At 38.7% G+C, this 26,946-nt stretch overlaps 1 protein-coding gene across 2 annotated transcripts in view; it reads left to right on the plus strand.

Moving 5' to 3' along the window:
* LOC126334632 (phenoloxidase 2-like) overlaps nt 1-26,946 on the plus strand; it is a 210,421-nt gene that overhangs the window by 106,282 nt on the left and 77,193 nt on the right. For both annotated transcript variants that reach the window (XM_049997067.1, XM_049997068.1), the window contains 2 exons: nt 16,333-16,483; nt 16,568-16,669. In XM_049997067.1, the coding sequence (XP_049853024.1) occupies nt 16,333-16,483; nt 16,568-16,669 (253 nt within the window). The remainder of the gene's footprint in view (nt 1-16,332; nt 16,484-16,567; nt 16,670-26,946) is intronic.

Here is a 26,946-nt window from a genome sequence, read left to right on the forward strand (position 1 = left end):
CATTTTAGGGGGAAGTAAATAACAACACAAACAGTCAATGTGTCAGGTGTGACTCAGCTACCTCTCATCATGCTCTGGAATGAGGAACATCCTACCTACTATCCTTCACACCCCTCTCACAGTGGTACTGCCCACTAAACCTACACAATATCCTTGTCCACCACTAATCCACACCTGCTCCCAAAGCTTTGCCTTATGGATCATATCCCTGTAATAGACCTAGATGCAACACTTGTCCCAACATCCTCCCACTACCACCTACTCTGGTCCGGTCACAAGCAGCACCTGTCCTATCAAAAGGAGGACTACCAGTAAAAGCAGTCATGTGATCTACAAGCTAAGCTGCAACCACTGTGTTGTGTTCTAAGTTTCTGTCACAACTAGCAAGCTGTCTGTTGACATGAATGGCCACCAATGAACTGTGGCTAAGAAAAAGCTGGACTGCAGCTGAGCATGCCACCCAAGATCACGTACTTCATTTCAATAACTTCTTTGTAGCCTGTGCCAACAGGATCCTTCCTACAAACACCAGCTTTCTGAATTGTGCAGGTGGGAGCTCTCCCTGCATTATATCCTACTTTCCTGTAATCCCTTGACCTCAACCTTCATTAGTCACTGTCCTTCATTGCCTTCCCTGTTCCTACTCCAGCTCTACACAGCCTTCTGTCCTACCAATGCAACTACAATATTTTTACTTCTCTCCTTTTCTGCTCTCTTTCCCTTCCTCCCTCCCTCCATTTAACTTCCCGACTGCACATAGCTGCCCTACCATCTCTCCATCTCATCCTTGTAGGCTCCCACAAGCAGAACTTTACTGTCTGCAACCCCTAACCTGCTATTCCAACACCCCCCCCCCCCCCCCCCCCACTCCCAGAATCTTCCTTACCCCCCCTCCCCCAACCCCAAATTGTTTCTTTCAGCATGCACAGTTTCTTGCAGTCTGGCCTTAGAGAGAGAGAGAACGAGAGAGAGAGAGAGAGAGAGAGAGAGGTTAAGGAGCACTTGTAGATGACTAAAGTTTGAGTTTGCAGGCAGAATGGACCCTCAAATCGAATATTGACACACTAAAACTGTTTGTATTACTTATCAAAACACACATGGCTCACATTGGCTTTACTGAACATGCACTAAGTTTACTTAAATAAATATAGATTTATTTTTTAAACATTACTAAACACACATGGACATTACTGCTGATCCAAGTTACGGGTTGAAGTGCACTTCTCAACAAGAATCACCAAAGAAAGTGTTGCTGAGGCACCTTACAGTGTATCCAATACCTTATGTTCACCCTCACTCCAGGATGAATGGTGGGTGATGACACAGTTGCATAATTCAAGATGGCTTCCCTCACTCATTGACCATGTGAATGGACATGTGGATGCTTGTTCAGCAGGATCTGAGAAGCCACACAGGAGGAGGAGATTGCTAGTTATTGGGAGCTCCAGTGTTAGGTGCATTATGGACCCCTTATCGAAATAATGTCCAGGGCCAAGATTTGGCTCATGTCAGCACCAATGATGTCTGTCACTTCAGTTCTTAGTCTATACTCAGTTCATGTGGGTGGCTGGTGCAAGACATGAAGATGCCTGTCCTAATGTGTGAGGAGCAAGCAGAGCTCACAATTTGCAATATCTTTCCCAGAATTGATCTGTTTCATTGGTTTGGACCCAAGTGAAGGGTCACAATCAAAGGCTCTGTTGATTCTGTGACATTCATGGCTACTTATTTCTGGATGTGTGTTATGGGATGGAGAACTGTAGGACTCTGCTTAATAGGTCAGATGTGCATTACACAAAGAACACAGCTACTTTGGTGGCAGAGTACTTGTGGAATGCATATGCGTGTTTTTTTTTGCCTAGGCAGTAGTTTGAGATCCTCTGATGAATGCTCACCAGTAAATGTAATGTGAAGAGAGTGAAACCAGATAGTGTGCAAAGTAAAGACACTTCGGCTGTAAAAATTTTAACTGCAAATGATCAAAGTATTCATGATAAAGTTCCTGAATTTAGTGCCCTCACACTAGAATTATTCTCAGACTTGAGAGCTGGCTGAAACCTGAAGGTGAAAACTCTGAAATATTTATCAAGTCTTGGTACATACATGGAAAACACAGATTACATGCCACAGCTGGGGGAGAGTTCATTGCAGTTGACAAAATATTGTGTCTAATAGTGAGGTTACATAGACATGTGTAACAGGGCTAGGTCAGCTCAGGTTAATTATTCAATGTTTTTATCATCAACTCAATTCTGTCATGACTATTTTAGATTTATTTGAGGAAAGTCTATACTTAGTAGTGGGGAAATAGATCATGCAGTATTAGTTGAAGGCTACATTAACCTGCTGAGTATAGGCTGGGGCATTTATGAATCCATAAAAGGTGGTATGAACAGGCATTGATTTTGTTAGTGGTTCCTTTGTTGTGACCTCAACTGAATGGCTGGAGTGCACCTTGTCACCAAGGCTTGTCTGACCATGTTTAAACTGATAAATTCAAAAGTAAATGGCATTGATTGAATGATAGTGCAGAGTCAGCACTTTCGCAGAGTGTACATAGAATGACTATCAGACTATTTCTCAACCATTCCACTGTCGAATGGCACATACTGCTGGCTGTTAACAAAATGCCAGAGCATAAAGAAGAGCTTCTCACATACGTGAATAGCTTGAAGAGTTTTTAAGTAATCACAGTCGTCGCTACCATTAGGCAAGACTAGACGGCCAATTAAGGCAGCAAAGTTTTACGGGCGGCAAACTTCATCAAATTATGTTTTGCAACAGTCTAACCGTCAAATGAAAATGTTTGTTTACCGCATGAAACTTGGCTTTCTCCAGTTTCAATAGTGGTCAACACACTGGCCAATTCAGAGGGCTGTCAACAATGAACTGTATGCTGCACATTTTTGAAATTCTTTATACAATCCTTGGAATAACCAAGCTTACCTACCATGAAGGTGCAACAACAATGTTCCATTCCTTTATGGAAATTTACCAGACCTATCAAACTGACCTTGTAGTAATAGGCATCCCTGGGATGGAGAAGCAACCAAAAGAGTTGAAAACAAATAAGTCACCAGGTTTGGATGGAATCCCACATTGGTTTCATAGAGAATACTCTACAGCACTGGCCCCTTACTTATCATGCATTTGTGAGGAATCTCTCAGCTTGCATGAATTCCCACATGATTGCAAAAAAGTGTAGGTGTCTCCTGTATATAAGAAGAATAAAGGAACAGATCTGCAGAATTACAGACCATCATCTTTAATATCTGTTTGCTGCATAACTCTTGGATTATCAGTTTGAAATTGATAAATCATGTGAAATGGAACTGAGAGTATCATATCAATATGATCTCCTGTGCTCTCTACAATTCTCCACTGCAGGAAACTGAAGAAAGATATTCACTTCAATATGAACAAGTTCCATAAAAAAGTTTGTTGAACATATTCTAACTTTGAATGTAACAAATTTCCTTGAGACAGAAGATCTTCTGCCCACAGATCAGCATTGATTTAGAAACCGTCACTCATACAAAAGTCAGTTTGTCCTTTTTTCACATGACATCCTGTCAACCATGGAAGAAGGGCAACAGATAGATTCCATATTCTTTGACTTTTAGAAAGAATTTGACAGGGTGTCCCTCAGCAAACTGTTAATAAAGGTATGAACATATGGAATGGTTTCCCAGATATATTTGTAGCTCAAAGACTTCTTAAGTAATGTAACCAAGTACATTGTCGTTCATGGCAAGTGTTCACCAGAAACAAGGGTAATGTCAGGAGTGCTTCAGGGATGTGTAATAGGCCAGCGCATATTCTCTGTATACAAAAATGATTTGACGGACAGGGCGAGCAGTAATCTGTAACTCTTTGCAAATGATGCTGTGATGTACAGTAAGATGTCATTGTTGAGTGACTATAGGAGGATACAAGATGATTTAGATGAAATTTTTAGTGGGTGGTGAATGACAGCTTACGCTAAATGTAGAAAAATGGAAGTTAATGTAGATGAGTTTTGTACTGTGCCTGAGTTCCTTGTAGCAGCATGTGAGCAATTCTGATCAGGCAAAATGAAGTAGCCTTCCTTTCTTGGTGGTGGTGGTTAGTGTTTAACGTCCCGTCGACAACGAGGTCATTAGAGACGGAGCGCAAGCTCGGGTTAGGGAAGGATTGGGAAGGAAATCGGCCGTGCCCTTTCAAAGGAACCATCCCGGCATTTGCCTGAAACGATTTAGGGAAATCACGGAAAACTTAAATAAAGGATGGCCGGAGATGGGATTGAACCGTTGTCCTCCCGAATGCGAGTCCAGTGTGCTAACCACTGCGCCACCTCGCTCGGTCCCTTTCTTGCAACTCAATGACTTGAGCGGAGCCACAGGCCAAATGTAGCTGTGTGGTTAGCAACTGTAATGTCACATGGCTGAGTTTGTCTGTGGAAGGGTCATGTGGTGAGGTAAAGGTCGATGGAAATTTTGTTCCTCGCTACTTCTGTTTCCAAGCTGTAAAGCAATGGTTGTTGTGTGCTTGGAGTGCATTTAGTGATGTATATTTTAAACATGAATCTTACATATGATATAGTGTGTACTTTATCAGTCTTTTCATGATGAGAAGTCAAAGTTAAGAATAAAGTTTTGAATTGTGGGTGCTGTACTCAATCTCTGCCACTATGCAGTACAAAATAAGTGAAACAGTCACGTAAATGCTACAATATTAGTTCCAAAAGATCGTGGTTTATGGAATTCCCCTGTCTGTGCTCCTCGCCAACTCTGCAGAAAATCTTGTTTTGGCCACACTTGCTTTTTACCAATAAAACCAGTGGTTGGAATAGAGAAAGATGAGCTTCTTTGTGAAATATAACATGAACAATACACAGACACTCAGTTTTGGCACAGCATTTAAAGTGCCAGATTAATTAGAAAAGTTTAGAAAGAAATAAAATACAGTTTGAAATTCTCTAAAGGGAAATGCTAGACTATAAACCATGCTGTTTAGTGAAAATGTGCATTTTAACAGGCTTTTTCTACAATTAATGATTGTTATAGCATTCCATTTAAGCAAATAAGAATTAACATTTTGCTGCCATGATGAATCAATAGATTCAATAAAACATGGAAAATTTAAGGAACTGTATCGGGGAATCCTGTAGAAATTCAGAACCAATATTCCAAGATAAAAACGTATTCAATAGCAAATCAAAAATTAAACAAAAAGAATTAATTTATGGTATTGCATTTCAAACGACATCAGTGATTGTACGAAAACTTAATTGCCAACTGCTTGATGTTTTTTTGTGTTCTGTAATCTTTTCTTCTTCTAGTACTGGAATTCTCACTTGTTTCCATCACCAGACATCCCAACTGTAACATCTGTCCACTGGAACACCAACCGAAAATTGTTGTGTGTAATTGTGGATAACTAGGGAAAGTTGAATGAAGTTTTCAAAACCATAGTTTATTGTAAAAGTTTGATGATAATTCCACTTAGCTTACCAGTGGATTCCTTAATGACATGAACAATTTAGAGTTTCCATTTCTGGCAGTAGCATTTTATGACATGTTTTGTTTATCATATATACTGTTCAATGTTTTGAAGAAGAGATCATGAGATGTTAACTACTGCATACCTAAAGTAAGAACTACTCATAATACACTTAGAAACAAGAGGGACAAACAATATTTTTCAATTAATTTTCAAAAGGTAAGCAAAATGATAAGACACTTGCCTCTCATTAGAGTACAATTCCCACTGTTAGGGTGGACTTATTCAAATGTATCGAGCCTTGAATTATGACATTTTGAATCACATTTTGCTGGAAATAGATGAAAGATTTCGATAATCTGAAAAATTCAGTTTGTTTACCTTGCTGATATCACAATATTTGGAAAATACCATTCCTGTTTTCCTTACAGGGCACTTGAAAATTTGCAAAGTTTCTTTGAACCCGTATATTTAAGGGCATAATGCTTAATGAACAAACTCTACTTTGATGCCAATGAGAAGTACATAAAGGTTTCTGTTACAAAATGTCAGAAATGCTTAATAAGGATAAATATATTTTGTGGTTACTTATAAAGTCTCCTCCCTTATTCTGCCCATATCTTCTACTACAACATCTATGGGACTAACCTTTTCCTTGTCTGAAGCATATAAAAATGTACCTGAGGAATCTTGTTTAAGAAGAGAGACTTTCTTCTTTAGTTAATAATCAATTCAGAAAGAACTTCTAGTTCATTTAACAAACAGATAGCCATTCTATGATAACATCATTGAAAAGTTTGCAGCTTTAAAGGACCAAAGAATTGATTTTATGGTCAATAAATAGGTAAGTTAAGTTATTAAGATAAGTCTGTAAGAATATAGCTCTTCACCTAACTTCCCAGTCACTAGTCACTACTAACATTCACAAGCGCTTTTTGACCTGTAAGTTCATGGCATTTGTGTGTGTGTGTATGTGTTTGTGTGTTTGTGATGAACTGATGGATGGCACCAATTTCCACTGCTCAGGTGAAGCTTACATAATTTATTTTGGTAAAACAGTTGTTTGGCATTTTTTTTTTTTACAGGACATATTTACACAATTCTGGTGCAGTTTGAGTGACTTTTTTTGGAAATGCTGTAGCGTTGGCAATATGTTTTGAACATTGCACCAAATTACAGAACTCCAGGTGAAGCTTATGTATTTTTTTTCCTTGAAATACTGTAAGCTACACCCTTCATGTAACTTATTTGATAAATACAAGGATGGTTTGAAAAGTTCTTGGAACGGAATAGAAAATAAAGACTTACATCACTGAAACTTTTTATATTTTTCAACATAGTAGGTTTATGTAGTGGGTCCAATGATGTTCCAGTGCCTTGATTCTGAGTTTCCTCCAGGCCTGCAAAATAGCGTCAACTGTGGTTATGAGTTCTTCGTTTGAAGTGACTCTTTATCCACCAAGAAAAATTTTCACTTTTGGGAAGAGATGGTAGTCTGACGGAGCCATATCTGCTGAATAAGGCAGATGTGGCAACAGTTTATACCTTAATTCATGTAATTTTGCCATGGCAATAGCAAATATGTGTGGGTGCGCATTGTCTTGATGGAAGATGACTTTCTTCCTGGCTAAACTTGGTCTTTTTTCGTGTATTGTTTGCTGCAATTTGTCCAGGAGGTTGGCATAGTATTCTCCAGTAATTGTTTGCACAGTGGAGAGATAATCTACAAACAGACTCCCCTTCACATTTCAGACCACTGATGCCATCACCTTTCCCGCTGAAGGAATTGTCTTTGCTTTCGTTGGTGGCAGAGAAACAGCATGTTTCCACTGGTTTGACTGTTGTTTTGTCTTTGGGGTATAGTACTGTACTCAAATTTCATCTATAGTCACGAACTGGCACAAAAAAATCTTGTTTGTTTCTCCTACAATGGGCCAAACATTGTTCAGATATGCCAATTCTCATGCGTGTTTGATCCAGTGTCAAGAGTCGCGGCACCCATCTTGCAGATAATTTTTTCATTTTTGATTCTTCAGTTAAAATGTGATATATCCTTTCAGATGACATCTGGCAAACATGTGCAATTGCACACACTTTCAGTTGGTGATCCTCCATGACCATTTTGTGCATTTATGGAGTAGTGACACAGCTTGGCTGACCACTAACATGGATCATCATCTAAGCTCTCCTGACCAAATTTAAATTCATTTGTCCACTTGGCAACAGTTGAGTATGAAGGAGCGGAGCCCCGAGTGCATTCTGGAAATTGGCATGAATGTCCTTTGCTTCCATACCTTTCTTTATGAAGTTCTTAATCACTGTTCGAATCTTGATTTTTTCCATCTTCCCAAATCACTATGCGGGTACAACAACAGAGCCACATCACCGCCACAGCTCTCTTCCAAGAACACTGATATGGCACATGTTTACAGGCAACAGTCCAATGAATATCATGTGAAAAACTCGTTTTGCTACCACTGACCTCTTGCGGTGTTCCCGAGAACTTTTCAAATCACCCCGTATTTTAGAAAATAATGCATATCACAGATTATTCAAATATTTTTGAACATGTCCAAGATGGTGACTCTATGGCTACATTGTAGTTGGATGTTTTGTTGTAATTATTTGTAAATTACGGAGATGTGATTGTCTGTTTCATTTTAACAGAAGCGACTGTTCCAGGTATTGTGAAACTTGTATTGTGAAACACAACACAGAGAATGCGGGTGTAGCATGTCATGTGATGATGCTGATGATGTCATAGCTAAGGGGCATAGGCTTGTGACATCATGCTTGGGGCGAGGGGGGGGGGGGGGGAGCAAATGGTGGGCATGTGATGACATTCAGCAGACATTTTAAAGGCCAAAGCCGACTAGAACCCCTACAGTCACTGTTCCAGGTGACTCATTTGAATTTTGCAGAGCATTTTGCTATTAAATGCCCCAAAAATGTAGAAGTGCCTCCAACTAGGACAAGTGACCTCAAGAAGAAAATAGGAAAGTAATTGTGACATGTAAAGAAAGTTACTTAACTTTGAAAAGAAAAATGACCATTTGAAAAATGAGATTGTACTGACTAGAACAAAAGTTGTTCTAGCTCAGATCATGAAATTCACTCAGCTATGCCAAACATTGAGGAATTTGTGCAAAGGCAGAGTATGGATGTATTCATAAGGTCCAATAAAAGCAATGACAACAAATTGATGATCAGAATACAAAATTGTCTGATGCAAACCAAAGACAAATAGTTTTAAGACTCCAAAAATGTTCTTATAGCAATGAAATAGGACAGAGAAGACTTTTTTTGAGTGAGTAAGTGAGCAGTGTTTCCAAGTATGGGGCACCAAGAAAGAGAAGATGTATAACAATTTTCAGTGGAACCCATTACCTCATGAGGACTTAGGGTTTAGTTAACAAGTTTTTTATCTTTTTTATTACATTAACCATTTTAGTTGTATAGATTTACTTCTTCATTGAAGGTTTGAAACATGTCTTACCTGTCATTTCAGGTTTGCACTTGGTAGGTCTTTATTGAATGTTAGTAGTATTGCTGAAACTTTAATTTTGTGGAAAATTCTCAAATAATGTATTCGATACAGTATTGAGTAAATTTGACTTATTTCCACAGTTATTAGCAGTTACAGCAACACAGTGATCAGTTTCAGATTTCTCATAGAATGTTAATCACGGGCAGTAACTGAGCACAATGAACTTCGTGTTTAGTGACCGAATTGAATAGATGTCCATTTTATTGAGTCAAAAATACGACCAGACTAGAAGTTACTCACAGACTGAATTTTACCAAAGAGGTTCACAAAGATAAACGACTACATGTTGATTAATAAATAAGTGCTGTGGGCCAACTGTGGTGGCCACGCGGTTCTAGGTGCTGCAGTCCAGAACCGCGTTGGTGCTACGGTCGCAGGTGCGAATCCTGCCTCGGGCATGGATGTGTGTGATGTCCTTAGATTAGTAAGGTTTAAGTAGTTCTAAGTTCTAGGGGACCGATGGCCTCAGAAGTTAAGTCCCATAGTGCTCAGAGCCATTTGAACCATTTTTAATTGCCATGGAGATGCTAGCACAGGGAATGCTGTAATTGGGTTTTGATGCATTTTATAATGTGATGTGAACGAAATTTTCATACAAATATTTCTTGTGTGCTTTTGAGACACAGACTAAAGGTTTTAGTGTGTAGGTGGTATATAAAGACTAGCATAATGATATTTTGTTATTTCTGTAAATATGTATTAATTTATGAATTTACTATGACAGATACTCTATAGATTTCAACAAGAAGTTTTTTCAACTAAAATATGGTTAGTTGAGAATGTAAGAAGGGTCACAGAACTATTTTGTGATGCTCCACTTTGAATTACTGACTTACAAGTAAAGTTTCCATGTTTGAAATTACATTAATTTACTAATTCTTAATTACTGATTTTATTGAATAATGAGTGGTATCATTTGGTCCAAAAATTAGTGTGGTGGTCAAATGAAATCCTGGAATATAACAGGCATACTGACTCAGATTGCAAAAGTAAATTTGAGTGTGAGCAATCTTTAGTTACAGATAGCTTCTAAAGTAATTAGTTTTCACAAAACTGAAACAGGTTACCAGAAAGAATGAAATGAGATCTTTATAATGAGTGGTGCCCATACTCTAAAATCTACTAATTAGCTCATACCACTTTGATCATTACATGCTGTAGTAATAATTTACTCTTCATTAATATGATTTCCAGCAAAACTTGATACGTCATAGCAATCAGCAGAGTGAAAACTACTACCTGAATGATGAATTCATGAGAAGTATTGCATGTATAGTATTTTGGAAATTTCAAGTATGTGTAACTTACACCCAATATGAGTACTCTAACACATTTGAAATATAAAGTGGAAAAATTTTGTTATTTGACAGGAGTAGATTAGTAGCAGTTGGAATAGTTACAGCTTGCTTTGTTTCAGCTTGTACTATTTCATTGTTGTGGTCCATCTAGTATCTTTTTATTTGTTGCTAACGTGATGTCCTCAATTTCTTTGAAATGTCTACAGTCTTTCTGTGTGCCATTTCTGCTGAAAATTTTTGAGTATTAAGAAGGGTGTTAATTTTACCTCTCTCTGCATTTGCTTTGAGATATTGTTGGTTTCTTGGAGCAATTCTCCTCTCATGTTCTTTTTGTCAGTAGTAGTAGTTGCTGTAACATACTATTTGCTAACAGTCATAACGTGTAAAGGAAATATGAGCTATTTTTCTACTTCATTGAACTGATGATTGGGTTGGCCTAGTGAAAAATAATTTTATTGGATGATGTTAAGAAAAATCCCAGTGACAGCTGGTAAAATTCTTGTTTTATTGATGCACAACCAGTTTCAGGGCCTAAAGTCATATCATCAGGTGCAGCCTACATGATAAAGAGTAATTTACAGTGCCTCAGCTTTGAGAAAATTAAAATTAATAAAGATGATATTTAAAAAATACTCATAATGCCAAAGGGCCAAAAATGTGTGTATCCATCACTCCTAGTCAAAATATATTATTCAGTTAATATTGTGTGTTTCATATTGGTGAAGAAAGGCTGACAAAGATGTGATCCATTAGTTTTGTAAAAATTGCTGGTGGATGCATTATGTGGTTTAGACTGATGTTTCAAAATTTGTCTGTGTCTAAAAGAAAAAATGTTTTCTGAGAGGGTGCAAACTTTTTTTTAAAAAAAAAAAAAAGATGAATTGGCAATCACTATTCAAGTGATTAGTTGGGCCACAATTCAAATTTCTGTTTGGAATGGTAAGAGGTGGCACTTTCTTACCAGATTGACAGCAGGGTAAGCCAGTGTTGGAAAGGGTAGAAGTGTCCCACACAAGCAATTAAGATGGATTAAGAGGCTTGCAGAATGCAGACTATCTTGTGCAAGGTGGGATATCATGTACACATGACTAGAACCACTGGGACATTCTCTTTACAAGCTAGAATAATACTGAATTTTATTACATATTAATACTTACTGGCACAAACAATCGAAGTTAGCCAGAATGCTATAGTGCTTTAATTCTAATTGATTATTCAATGTGACTCTGCATTTTCTGTTTTGTATCTAAAAATTTCTACTTCCTGTGATATACTAAAAATATGGATTTTTTTCTTTTTTATGAAGTATTTTTCAGATTTTCTGAAGTTCTTATGATACTGTGCCCCACTTCACATTACTTTTATCGGAACAGAGTTCTTGCATCAAGAGAATTAGAGTTTCATCAGTTTTATAGTGCTGGATCTTAATATCGATTAACAAGCATTCCTTATTATACATTTGCTCTATTAAAAATTTGACTTTCTTCTTTTTTGGTTGCTTTTTCACGTTGTTTACTCACTTACATTTTTGCATGATGATTTCGCCCCATTATTCAAGTCCCACCAGTATATTGATTTTCTGATCGTTTACCTCTCAGGTGTTGAGCAATAGTTGCTTATCATTATGACATCTTCCTTCTGATGCTTAATAAATATGGATTTTGTTGTATTAAATTGTTTCTTTTTTGAGCTAGCTGAGGAAGTTTCTAAGAAAACATAGACTATATTTAGACAGGGACATAGGTTGTGATTATTAATCCTACAGATGGCCTAGTCCTACCATGTATCACATATGGCTTGTGTAGTACCATCTACTATAACCCCAATTTGTACCATTGCAACAAGACCAAAATCAGCCATCATCATCAATATATCCAGCCACACAGTATTCTGCTTTACAGACCTCTAAGGTGGGGTTAGTTGTAAGGCTAGAACAGCTCAACAAAATTCGTCTTGGTGCAAAAAGTTAGGGTGGCAACGTTCTCCATTTCTTCATTTATGCTGAGGTCCAGGCTCTTTTCAGCCATTTTTCCACTCCACCAACTATTACTGCCTCATGAAATCCATACACAGCATTTGATTCAGCTCTTGACTTGGTTTAAATATGCTGGTGACCTGATAATTTGGGCCTTGCATTTCCAGCAACTGAGGGCTGGCTGAGGTATGGTAACCTACATGTTGTCAAGGATGTGAGGCTTTTGTTTTGAGGCTTTAGTTAATTTTCATTTATAAGACTGGAGAAAGAAATTTTCATTGCATGGCATAACCTGTGTGCCATGGTTGTCCTCTCATAGATTTTACGAGCTTATTTTATAATAGGGCACTTGCAATGTATCTTTGAATGCTATCATGTATGTCAGAAAAAGTGAGAGAGGGTGGATTTTCCTAAACTGTAATCCAGATCTGAGCAAATTGATGTTTGCCATATCAAATACATATCTCACAAGCAGAATGTCTGCAGTTTCAAGAATAAATTAAGTTGATTAATTTTAAGTAACTTCTGAAGTTGGTTTCTATAGAGACATGCTCTTACAGTTATTAGTTGCTGAAACAATCCCATATTCATCATAAAAAAATATGATTGTGCCTCATCAGCCGCAAATTAATGTACTATTTAGCATTCAGTTCAAAATCTGTCTGATTCTAGTGGTACAATACACATAAAATGAAGATGATTTTGTGTCTTCAGTCAGATTTCAGCAAGATTATGTGTCTTCAATCAGATTTCAGTAATAATGTTTTAGAAGCTGTGGTTCATTCAGATCAGTCATGTTTACAATCCAAGATATTCATTTCATTCTTGCAGTTCTGACTTTGAAATATGGAATCTGTTATGCTGAATCAATAATTTTATCCATGTTATCACAATAATGTTGTCTATATTGCAGTATTTCCAAAGAAGAACATGGCAAATACTTGAGGTTTGTGTGTACTACTCGCTTCAGATCTCCAAGCAGACACATTTAATGCATTCTGCATCCAACAGGCATTCATTTACACCATTCAAAGAGCATTTAAAAGTAATACTACAACTTCATGGAGTAGTACAATCTACTAGTGTGATGCTATTATTGCATACTCCATCCACATAAATGAGAAGAGAAAATAATACTGTTGTAAGGAGACCAAAAATTTTATGTACTGGGTATTTCCAGTCAATGACTATGCTGAGTAAGAAAGTAATACTTATTATTATTTAAGGGCTAATTGTTTCACTTCTTGTCTGGAATAGGTCTCCTTTATTTTATATATTGTTTGTAGCTAACCTATGGTTAGAATGAGATACTGCCTTCATCATAAAGACCATAATTCAGTGGCAACTTTCAGTTATTTATTGTGAATGGTCTTGCTGAGTTAGATGCCCCCCCCCCCCTCAACAAAAAAGAAAAAAATCATTAAAGTTAAGCAACACCAGATCTCGTTAGTACCTATATGGGTGTCCACTACTGGCTCAGAGGCATGCACATCACCGAACTGGCACTAATTGAAAGAATTGCACCAGATTATTGATCAGTACAACAACATCATCATTATTATTATTATTACTATTATTATTATTAAAGAAAATGTTATTTCTGTCTGTTCTATTTAGATGGTAGGTATATAAAAAAAGAAATTGCTGTTGAGGCTATTGAACACGTGTTAATATTCACAGTCATTATATTCATTTACAGCTGAATGGACATTGGTCCTATCAATTATAACTTGAATTACATCCAAGACTTTCCATTGCAGCTACTGAATAACTGTTAATGAGAAGCATGAGTTATCCAAAGATGACAATAATCTTTCCATTCACAATAATCTTCTTCATTTCTGTTGCCACATGGTTTCTATCTCCCCTCACCAGTAAGTATGGACAACCACTGATAAATAATCTGTGTGACTGATTCTGTGGAGATATGCATTTGTTTGTCCATGCCTCTATAATTTTTCTTAACCTGGAAAAGTTGTGGTGGCTTTAACCCAGTGAGGATGTGGTGGGGTCAATTTGACCCTGCTCATTTTGTTTTGTTGGTAGTTCTTTGTTGCACAGTTGCACATTGTTGAAGTTCTCAGTAGCGCTAGTTATTGAACTCCCGTCCCTAATGCGTGCATGTTCTCTGCCAACTGCTGTCCGTGAAAGGAGATAAACAAGTGCAAACTGGAAGAGGGTATTTTTGACCCTTCAACAACTGCAATGTAGTATTTCTGTGCCATTTTTCAATTCATCTTTTTTCATGAATGTTTCGTGTTTTTTGGTGTTTTTATTCAAAACGAAAAATGAAGAAAGGGAGTCTGAGCATATATGTTGTTGGTAGGTGAAATTACCAGACACTGAAAACAACTTTATGACAGATGGCAGTGAAAATGGAGATTATGTAAGTGAGCACAGTGACAGTAGTGGTACTGAGCACAATTCATGTGAAGGCAGTGACAAAGGAAATACTATACCACTAAATGAGCTACAAAATACTGCCTACAATGCTGTTCATTTTATTTTTGTAAAGATGGGGCCAAGTTGTGCAAAAGTCCACCTCAACAACAAGTTGCACCCAGATGGACTGTTTTCACAAAATAGTAAATCATTTGATGTGGTGACTCGGCTGGTGCAACCCATTTCAAAAACAAGCCGTAATGTGACTTTTGATGGTTTATGAGCTATGAACTAATGTTACCTCTGCCGATAGAACAGAAGATAACTTCTGTGACTTTTGATGGTTTATGAGCTATGAACTAATGTTACCTCTGCCGATAGAACAGAAGATAACTTCTGTGACTTTTGATGGTTTATGAGCTATGAACTAATGTTATCTCTGCCGGTAGAACAGAAGATAACTTCTGTGACAACAATGCGTAAGAAGAAGTGGCAAATCCATTCTGAATTTGCAAACCCCATGGTAGAGAAATCTACTCATCTAAGTTTGGTTTTCACTTGTTTCTCATATACCAAAGAAAAACAATGTTGTGTCGTTCAAGTCTAATCTTCACCACAAAATTGAAATTGATGAATCTATAGGAGATAAAAAGAAAACAGAGATGAATGTGTTTTATAATTCTACAAAATGTGGAGTTGGCATTGCAGATGAGCTGTCAGCGAATGATGATGCAAGCTGGAACTCCAAAAAATGGCCTCAGACTGTATTCTACACAATACTGAATATGGTCAGCAGAAATGCTGCTATTGTTCAACAATCAAAACAACAAAATAAGCCAAAAGCGTTGTAATTTCATAAAAACACTATACTTTATGTAAAAGTCTACAAAATAATAATTTTAACAGCTCTTAACATTACATATTTTATGTAAAAATTAAGTAATGAAACATTTGTATGCTTAATGGTGTTTATTTCTATGTAATTCTTTAATTAATAAATAATTCATAAAATTAATTCCCATCTTTTGTTAAAAAGTGCCAATAAATACCTAAAAATTGCAAATGAAAGACCCTCCACATCCTTCCAGCAGTATTAAATTGTTTAAGGTGTCATACAACAAGTAACTGAAGATGAGCAGTTGTTTGATTTTGCGTGTGGAATTTCCATTGTGTAAAAATGCTATAACCCTGTATGTAATATTTGGTAATTCACACTGCAGTACCAGGCCACTGGCATGTTACACATTGAATATTCTGCCAAAGGCATCTGCATGGACCAGACTCGAGAGGCACCTACGGAGGGCCACAGGACTTGTGCACACAGCATGGCATCCACCACGCTGTCCACCAGAGCCCTCGTCTTTATAAGCACAGTGCAGAAAGCAATCATTCTCATATTTTGTTCTTACTTACTGTCGGCAACTGCTTGTATCAGAGCCTGGATTGTTTCTGTGTTTGTACCTGCCTTTTCAACTGATGTTCCCGTGTATATAGAAGAAAAATAAACCTTGGTTTATTGTGGATATACTGTTGTTTGTGCCTTACATTACAGAAAAAAGAGACAGTCAGAAGTGTGCACTGACCTGATAAATGCTATGCATTTGTTTGGAAATTAAGTTACTTTACAGTTTTTGTGAACTCCTCTTCAGGTACAACTTTGAACGGTTGAGCAACAATCTTGGATGTGTAAAGAAGTTGAACAACTGGGATGAACCATTGAAGGAAGCATATTTTCCTAAGCTTGACAACGTGTTGGCAAGTAGGGTGTGGCCTGCACGGGAAAAATTTACTAAGTTACATGTGAGGAACCCTTTTGAATGTTACGGTATTACTGCTCTAACGAAAACCTGGATTGTAATCTGCAACAGAGTGATGTGTTTCCAGGATATCAACCGTGAAGCTGATCGGCTTTCATTTGACATTGATGACATGAAACGCTGGAGAAGTAGAATATTTGATGCCATTCACCGTGGAGCAGCGATAAACGTGAGTCAAAGTTTATGCTCTACCATATTCTCATACACTTGTGTTCTGTGTGCTGTGATGTAACATTATTAAATCTCAAAAGTATGTTAAATATCACTGATCAGAATGTAAAGAAAACTTTTTTACAGATTAAGCTAGATGTAACTAAAACCCCATTCCTAAAAATGATCTGTATGGTGTATTTCGGTGTTTCAGTAGCTTATTTTCAGTAAAACTCATTTCTGTAATGTTAATCTTATTTGTTTGTTTAAATGAATTCAGCATTCTGACATTTAGACTGTAATGTCAACTACAGAACAACAGTCAAATTTTAATGACAGGACCACTTGATAAGAGCATTTTTGGAACCGTAGTATTTGAAGCCTTAAGCAAGGCTTTTAAAATCGAATGAACTGATAAAATGTGCAATAAAACATAATGGATAGGTATGTCAAGAAAAAAATTGGGAAATAAAATTTGAATACTCATAGAAGTAATAAAAGTAATCACTCACCATACAGATGATCAACAGGAACCCAAACAGTATTGGAACTTTCAGAATGAAGCTTTAATTTGCAGCAGTGTGTGCACTGTTTTGAAACAACCTGGCACAGTGACGGATGAAAACTGTGTTCTTGTCAAGCAGACAGTTTTAATCTGTATTAATTAAATGTATATATCTGAGTTGTGTCCATTCTGTTGGCCTTCACGGCTGGTACATACATGTAAGCATGAAATGTAGGAAGGGGAAGGAAAGGAAAAGGATTGGTGGGAAACTGTGATGGTTATCCACACAGGGCATTTGCATAATACAATGGTGAAAGTTGAAGTTTTTTGCTGAACCAGGCTCAAATCCAGATCTATCACTTCTTAAGAATGGTTGTGTTAACCACTTTGGCCATATGGACATGCTACCATCCAGCTCAAGTTTCCAACTAATCACATTATGCAATACAGCAGTCCTCATTCATGAAGCTCATTACTTGCACATCCTAGTTCCTGTAGGAGGACAATGTTTGTGCATTTGCACTGAAACTAATATCAAGGAGCCACTTTCAAGGCGAAGAAAATTATGTTAATGACTAATGAAATCCACCTCAACTGAAGTGGTTTCCAAATTGATCATTAACATTAATGTCAGCTGTGATGCTTAGCGTGATCAAGATCATGAAAAAACTTAGAAGAAAAGAAGATATATGGAACTTGATACAGGGACCATAATTAATTATTGTGGTTATGGGAAAAACAATGTATAATAATAATAGTGACATGAAAATTTGTAATGGTTAATATTAAACAGAAACATCCAACTGAAAACTTCCTGTTTTCTTATGAAAGTAGTTACTCAAGCCAATTTTTGTGCTATTTTCATCAATTCTACTGGCAAATAAGACACCTTTAATCTTAGCAAAGCTTTCTACACCTCACACTATCACTTGACTGCATTCTATCTAAACCGTCATTATTATGAAATGTGAATTTTTTTTAACACTCCTTGCAGGCCAGCTTTCTCTTTCAGATGATAGTTGTCAGATCTCATTATTTTGTGATAAGCCCTTGCCTCATGCTGTGTATCAAAGATTTATTAAAAATAGTACAAGATATTCCTTCTCAGAATATCTAAAAATGTGAATTGGTAAGTTACACCTGTTCCAAGCTCAGAATGGGACTCAGTCCACTGGTGTTATTTGTAAAGTCATTTGGCAAAATAGTCGTAGACAACTTTTTTAGATTTACAGTTCTTTCTTTCTGTTTCAAATAGATCTTTTTTTACACTCTTATTTTGCCAGCAAAGGTTCCTAGTCACTTAAGTATTCCTGATTTTTATTAAATAGCAGTTTTACGTATGTTATTCCACATAAGCATTGAATCATTAACTCGTGTGTTCACCCAATCTTCTGCCTTACTTAAGGGAGGTACTGTATTTACAACCCTATTTTTCTCTCCATTTACTCATGTTTGATTACACTGGCTGTTAGATGAACTTTTTGTAAGTTATTGAATTATCTCCCACAAGTCCAGTGCCTCGTCCAAATCGTGAGAGACGGGCAATGGCATGAAGTAGGGATTGCCTGCAGGAGCGAGGTACAGTGGGGACTGCGTATGTCCCGGGACTGCTATGGTAGCTGTGAACATCCTACAGGAACCCTGAAAAGTGATGGCTAACAGGACTCTGGTGAAGTTACGATAGGCCCAGCAAGCCAGTAGTGGATTATGATTTCCGCTTTCAAAAATAGAACTGGCCTCAGAAAGGACAGATTTAATCGACGACAAACTGGCTATAAACAAGGACTAAGACTTGGAACATTAAATATACAAACATTGACTGTAAAGGTGGAGGAGATGGTAGATATGATGGAAAGAAAGAAGTTAGACCTATTGGGGTTAACTGAAACAAGATGGAAAGGAGAAGGAAGGAGAGAACAGAGGAAAGGTTACCGATCGTACTGGAGTGGAAATGTGGAGGGAAGGAGAATTTGAGTCAGAATAGTGGTAAGAGGTGGATTACAAGAGGAAGTGAAGAGAGTAAGTGATAGGATGATGAAGACCATAATATCACTCAAGGAGATGACCATAGAGGTAATACAAATGTATGCGCCACAGGTGGGTTGCACTTCTGAGGAGAAGCAAGAGTTTGACGAGGACATGCAGAAGCAGATGGGAAGGAAGAATATGATAGTAATGGGGGATTTCAATGCACACATAGGAAGAGAAAGACAAGGCTGCAAAAGTGTGCTTAGACCAGAGGGTTGTTGCTGCTGGAATTGACGAAGGTGGAAGACTATCGGAGTTCTGTCAAAAGAACGGCTTGATGGTTGGGAACTCCTGGTTCAATACTTAAGGAGAAAGTTGATAGTTGACTACTTCCTGTACAATAGTGAGATGAATAAGAACATCGCTGACATTAAGACAATATGATCAGAGGCTTTGGATAGCAACCACCGTTTGCTGGTAATGAACCTGAGAGGGACTAAAGATAATAAAGGGACAGAAAACAAGGAAAGACATATAAGGGCATGAAAGTTGAAGGAGAAAGAAAGCAGGCTATAGTACGTACAAGTAGCAAAGGAAATCAGTGGAGGAAAGAAGAACCAAAAATGGTAGAAGAGGAATGGGGTAGATTCAAGGGAACATCAGTAAGTGCGGCAAAAGCAGTATGTGGGAGTACAAGCAACAAAAAGAGATTGAAAGAAACAGCCTTGTGTAATTATAAAACAAAGGATATAGTACAGAAGAAGAATAGAGCATTTAGGGTATGGTTCCTTAAGAGAACAGTAGAGACAAGAGAAGGGATTATGCTCGAATAGTGAACAAAAGTGGAAAAGATGTAGAGAATAAGGAGGAACTCAAGAATACATGGAAGGAGTATTTTGAAGAACTCCTGAACCTGAATGGAGACCTAGATGAGGAAGAGCAAGCCAAGGAGAAAAAAGAGGAGGAACAGCAAATAGAAAAAGACAGTACATGGGAAGAAGTGGAAAAGGCATTGGGCAAGATGAAGGGAGGAAGTCACCAGGTCTGGATGAGCTAAGTGTAGAGATGGTGAGAGCAGCAGGAGAGGTGGGGATACAAAGGCTATATCAAGTAATGAAAATTTTGTGGAGACAGAAGATGATCCCAGAAGACTGGAAGAAGGGAATAATTATCCCGATCTTTAAGAAAGGAAATAGAAAAGAGTGCAAGAACTATTGGGGAATAACCCTGATGAGTCATTGTGCGAAGATTTTTGAGAAAATTTTGGAAGCATTAATTCAAGCAAAATTAGAAGGAAGAATGAGGGAAGAGCAGCATGGCTTCATAACAGGAAGGTCCACAGTGCATCTTTATTTTTGCTGTAAGACAACTGCAGGAACAGAACTATCAATGTGGAATAAATCTACTAATGACCTTCCTGGACACTGAAAAAGCATATGATAGTTTACACAGAAGCAAAGTGTGGAAAGCTCTGGAGAACATAGGAGTAGCAAAACAGATTACTTAGGGGATAAGGGAAATGTATCATGGAAGTGTGAGCTGTGTGAAAGTGGGAGGAGAGAGATCAGCTTGGATTGAACAAAGGAATGGCTTGAGGCCGGGAAGCGCACTTTCACCTTTACTCTTCATTGTAGTGATGGATGATATAATGAGTACAGTAGCACAAGTAATTGGTGAAAGGAAGATGAAAGCTATGGTGTTTGCAGATGATCTGATGATTTTGGGGAATAAGGAGGAGGAAGTACAAGAGCGGTTGGATGTATGGAAATGAAAAGTACAAGAATACAGGATGAAATTTAGTATAAGTAAGAGTGAGATGATTATCACAATAAGAAAGAAGGAGAGAGGAACAATGGGAATAGCAATTGGTGGGGAACAATTGAGGAGAGTGGAGAGTTTCAAGTAAATAGGAATCCTGATACAGGAAGATGAAAAAAAAAAAAAAAAAACGACAGAGAAATATACGAGCGAGGGAGAAAAGCAGAAGCATTTCGGAAGAGTGTCAGAAGCCTGATATGGAGCAAGGATGTACCCAAAAATCAGTAAAAAGGTTATATACCAGTCATACTATGTCCCAATCCTGACATATGCGTGTGAAACCTGGTTTATGAAAGGAAGAGGGAAAAGCAAAGTACAAGCTAGTGAGATGAAATTCTTGAGAAACAGTATTGTAGTGACAAAAATAGACAGGTTAGGAAATGAGAGGATCAGAGAGTTAATGAAGGTGGAACTGTTACAGGAGGAGATAGAGAAATCAAGGCTGAGATGGTATGGGCATGTTAAGAGAATGGAGGAGAAGAGGATACCTAGGAGGATACACAAGATGAAACTGGAAGGAAAGATACCAAGAGGAAGACAGAGAGGCAGATGGCTGAAAGGAGTAGAGGAATGCTTCCAGAAGAAAGGAGAAGACTGGACCATGGTGAAGACAGAGAGATGGTGGCAGGACAGAAGATGATGGTGAGGCCTATGTTCCATACAGACCCAGCCAGAGGCTGGAAACTGTCCAAGATGATGATGATGACTGAATTATCTTTTTATTATCACATGGTACCTATTTAGTCACTCGAGTTCTTTTTATGTGACTCACACCTCATAACCAAATTTTATAAATGAATCATAATCTTTTCACATCATGTATATGCACAGATATAAAATTCCAGGAGGAATAATATGAGATGTTTGAGAAAAGTAATGTGACTGACAATGCTATGAGTGATTTAACAATGCCTTAAAATCATCCAACAGAATCTTGGTAGTCTTAGAAATAAGCATAATGATCTAGATGTAATTTCATGGATTGACAAACCCGATATATTAGTTGTAACTGAACATTGGTACAATGAAGCTCTGATTAGCATTAGTCAACCACTGTGTATGAAATTCTGCACAGCCTTCAGTAGAAAAAGACAAGACTGGGGGAGGTGTAGCAATTTTCACTGTAAATGAAAGTAATTTTAATGTTATTGATGTGAGTGCCTTCTGCTTGGAAGGAGTCTCAGAGTTTGCTGCAATAAACCTAAAATGGGGTAGAGATAACATAACAGTTATCGGTGTTTACAGGCCACGTGCAGCAAATACAGATACCTTTTTTGTAAATCTTTCTGACTTGCTTGTATATATAGACACAACATTTCCTGGGCCAAATGGTCATGTAAATATTATAGTTACAGCGGATATAAATATAGATTTATTAACAAATGATGTCATCACCAAAAAAGTTACATCATCTGTGTGATGAATTTAACCTGACCCCACTCATTCGGGAACCCACTAGAGAAATTGGCAATAGTAAAACATGTCTTGACAACATAATAATAACAAAAATGACCCACCTATCCCACAGTGCATCGGTTTTAAAACTATCCATCTCAGATCACCATGCAGTACAGCTTAAATTGGAGCTCCATGAGGCCCCCACTGTCACCACAAAGCAACAGTTTGTAACTAAAAGAATAATGCATAATGACAACATAAATAGACTAAACTGCATGCTAATACAAATAAAATGGTTTTAAAATAATAGCTTTTCATATGATAGCTTTGCTGCTGACTTCTATTACTGCTTTGATATCACATGACCAGTTGTAATCACAAAAATGAAACAAACAAAAAATATGAACAAAAATATTTGGGTAAATAGTAATGTCACTGAAGTGAGGGAAAAATTAAAACTGCTCCACAGTGCAATGCTGAATAATAGAGAGATTCCTGAGCTAAAGGAAGCCTTCAAAATATATCAAGCACACTATAAGGACTTACTCACACAGACCAGGAGCAACTATGTTGCAAATAAGCTTCAAAACTCACACAACATAACTGCTGGTGTCTGGGCAGTCATAAACAGTTTTATAACCTGCAATGACAAATCCTGTATGGACTTTACTATTAACCACAATGGCATGCTCATAAAAGATCAACTAGAAATTGCCAATATTATTAATGAATATTTTTCTTCCATAGGGGAAGCCATAAATGACGAACATAAAAACATGCACTACAGTTTTAAAGGTAATACATGTGACCATAGTATATATCTAGCCCCCACAAACTCTGCGGAAATAATGGGCATCATCTACATCTACATGACTACTCTGCAATTCACATTTAAGTGCTTGGCAGAGGGTTCATCGAACCACAATCATACTATCTCTCTACTATTCCACTCCCGAACAGCGAGCGGGAAAAACGAACACCTAAACCTTTCTGTTCGAGCTCTGATCTCTCTTATTTTATTTTGATGATCATTCCTACCTATGTAGGTTGGGCTCAACAAAATATTTTCGCATTCGGAAGAGAAAGTTGGTGACTGAAATTTCGTAAAAAGGTCTCGCCGCGACGAAAAACGTCTATGCTGTAATGACTTCCATCCCAACTCGTGTATCATATCTGCCACACTCTCTCCCCTATAACGCGATAATACAAAACGAGCTGCCCTTTTTTACACCCTTTCGATGTCCTCCGTCAATCCCACCTGGTAAGGATCCCACACTGCGCAGCAATATTCTAACAGAGGACGAACGAGTGTAGTGTAAGCTGTCTCTTTAGTGGACTTGTTGCATCTGCTAAGTGTCCTGCCAATGAAACGCAACCTTTGGCTCGCCTTCCCGACAATATTATCTATGTGGTCCTTCCAACTGAAGTTGTTCGTAATTTTAACACCCAGGTACTTAGTTGAATTGACAGCCTTGAGAATTGTACTATTTATCGAGTAATCGAATTTCAACGGATTTCTTTTGGAACTCATGTGGATCATCTCACACTTTTCGTTATTTAGCGTCAACTGCCACCTGACACACCATACAGCAATCTTTTCTAAATCGCTTTGCAGCTGATACTGGTCTTTGGATGACCTTACTAGATGGTAAATTACAACATCATCTGCGAACAGTCTAAGAGAACTGCTCAGATTGTCACCCAGGTCATTTATATAGATCAGGAACAGTAGAGGTCCCAGGACGCTTCCCTGGGGAACACCTGATATCACTTCAGTTTTACTCGATGATTTGCCGTCTATTACTACGAACTGCGACCTTCCTGACAGAAAATCACGAATCCAGTCGCGCAACTGAGACGATACCCCATAGCTCCGCACCTTGATTAGAAGTCACTTGTGAGGAACGGTGTCAAAAGCTTTCCGGAAATCTAGAAATACGGAATCAACTTGAGATCCCCTGTCGATAGCGGCCATCACTTCGTGCGAATAAAGAGCTAGCTGCGTTGCACAAGAGCGATGATTTCTGAAGCCATGCTGATTACGTGTCAATAGATCATTCCCTTCGAGGTGGTTCATAATGTTTGAATACAGTATATGCTCCAAAACCCTACTGCAAACCGACGTCAATGATATAGGTCTGTAGTTAAATGGATTACTCCTACTACCCTTCTTGAACACTGGTGCAACTTGCGCAATTTTCCAATCTGTAGGTACAGATCTATCGGTGAGCGAGCGGTTGTATATGAGTGCTAAGTAGGGAGCTATAGTATCAGCGTAATCTGAAAGGAACCTAATCGGTATACAATCTGGAACTGAAGACTTGCCCGTATCAAGCGATTTGAGTTGCTTCGCAACCCCTAAGGTATCTACTTCTAAGAAACTCATGCTAGCAGATGTTCGTGTTTCAAATTCTGGAATATTCCATTCGTCTTCCCTGGTGAAGGAATTTCGGAAAACTGCGTTCAATAACTCCGCTTTAGCAGCACAGTCGTCGATAACAGTACAATCGGCACTGCGCAGCGAAGGTATTGACTGCGTCTTGCCACTTGTGTACTTTACATACGACCAGAATTTCTTCGGATTTTCTACCAAATTTCGAGACAATGTTTCGTTGTGGAACCTATTAAAGGCATCTCGCATCGAAGTACGTGCCAAATTTCACACGTCTGTAAATTTTAGCCCATCTTCGGGATTTCGCGTTCTTCTGAACTTCGCATGCTTTTCGCGTTGCCTCTGCAACAGCGTTCGGACCTTTTTTGTGTACCACGGGGGATCCGTTCCATCTCTTACCAATTTATGAGGTATGAATCTCTCAATTGCTGTTGCTACTATATCTTTGAATTTGAGCCACATCTCGTCTACATTCGCATAGTCAGTTCGGAAGGAATGGAAATTGTCTTTTAGGAAGGCTTCTAGTGGCACTTTATCCGCTTTTTTAAATAAAATTATTTTGTGTTTGTTTCTGATGGGTTTGGAAGAAATGGTATTGAGCCTAGCTACAATGACCTTGTGATCACTAATCCCTGTATCAGTCATGATGCTCTGTATCAGCTCTGGATTGTTTGTGGCCAAGAGGTCAAGTGTGTTTTCGCAACCATTTACAATTCGCGTGGGTTTGTGGACTAACTGCTCGAAATAATTTTCGGAGAATGCATTTAGGACAATCTCGGAAGACGTTTTCTGCCTACCACCGGTTTTGAACAAGTATTTTTGCCAACATACCGAGGGTAGGTTGAAGTCCCCACCAACTATAACCGTATGAGTGGGGTATTTATTTGTTACGAGACTCAAACTTTCTCTGAACTGTTCCGCAACTGTATCATCGGAGTCTGGGGGTCGGTAGAAGGAGCCAATTATTAACTTAATTTGGCTGTTAAGTATAACCCCCACCCACACCAATTCGCACGGAGTATCTACTTCGACTTCACTACAAGATAAACCACTACTAACAGACACAAACACTCCACCACCAATTCTGCCTAATCTATCTTTCCTGAACACCGTCTGAGACTTCGTAAAAATTTCTGCAGAACTTATTTCAGGCTTTAGCCAGCTTTCTGTACCTATAACGATATCAGCTTCTGTGCTTTCTATTAGCGTTTGAAGCTCAGGGACTTTTCCAGCGCAACTACAACAATTTACAACTATAATTCCGACTGTTCCTTGATCCAAGCACGTCCTGTAATTGCCAAGCACCCTTTGACATTGCAGCCCATCCCGCACTTTCCCGAGGCCTTCTAACCTAAAAAAACCGCCCAGTCCACGCCACACAACCTCCGCTACCCATGTAGCCGCCAGCTGAGTGTAGTGAACTCCTGACGTATTCAGCGGAACCCGAAACCCTACCACCCTATGGCGCAAGTCAAGGAATCTGCAGCCAATACGGTCGCAAAACCGTCTGAGCCTCTGATTCAGACCCTCCACCCGGCTCTGCACCAAAGGTCCGCAGTCGGTTCTGTCAACGATGCTGCAGATGGTGAGCTCTGCCTTCATCTCGTAAGCAAGACCGGCAGCCTTCACCAAATCAGATAGCCGCTGGAATCCAGAGAGAATTTCCTCAGATCCAAAGCGACACACGTCATTAGTGCTGACATGTGCCACCAACTGCAGCTGGCTGCACCCTGTGCTCTTCATGGCATCCGGAAGGACCCTTTCCACATCAGGAATGACTCCTCCCGGAATGCACACGGAGTGCACACTGGATTTCTTCCCCTCCTTAGCCGCCGTATCCCTAAGGGGCCCCATTACGCGCCTAACATTGGAGCTCCCAACTACCAGTAAGCCCACCCTCTGCGATTGCCCGGACCTTGAAGGCTGAGAATGATCCTCTGAAACAGGGCAGGCATCTGCATCTGGCTCAACCAGAGACAGTGCCTGAAACCTGTTTGTCAGACGCACCGGGGAGGCTTTCTGATCAGCCTCCGGGGATGCCTTTCGCTGCCTGCCACGCCTTGGAACGACCTCCCAATCAACCACAGGCGAGGGCTCAGCCCCACTATGGGCAGCAACCGGGGCAACCACAGCGGCAGACCGATCTGGGGACAGACGGGACGAGGTTGACATCCCCGTGATACCCGAGTCCTGCTCCCCACAGTGGTGCCCATTG

The sequence above is a fragment of the Schistocerca gregaria genome, chromosome 2 (assembly GCF_023897955.1).
Source record: "Schistocerca gregaria isolate iqSchGreg1 chromosome 2, iqSchGreg1.2, whole genome shotgun sequence".
In the NCBI taxonomy this organism is placed as follows: domain Eukaryota; kingdom Metazoa; phylum Arthropoda; class Insecta; order Orthoptera; family Acrididae; genus Schistocerca; species Schistocerca gregaria.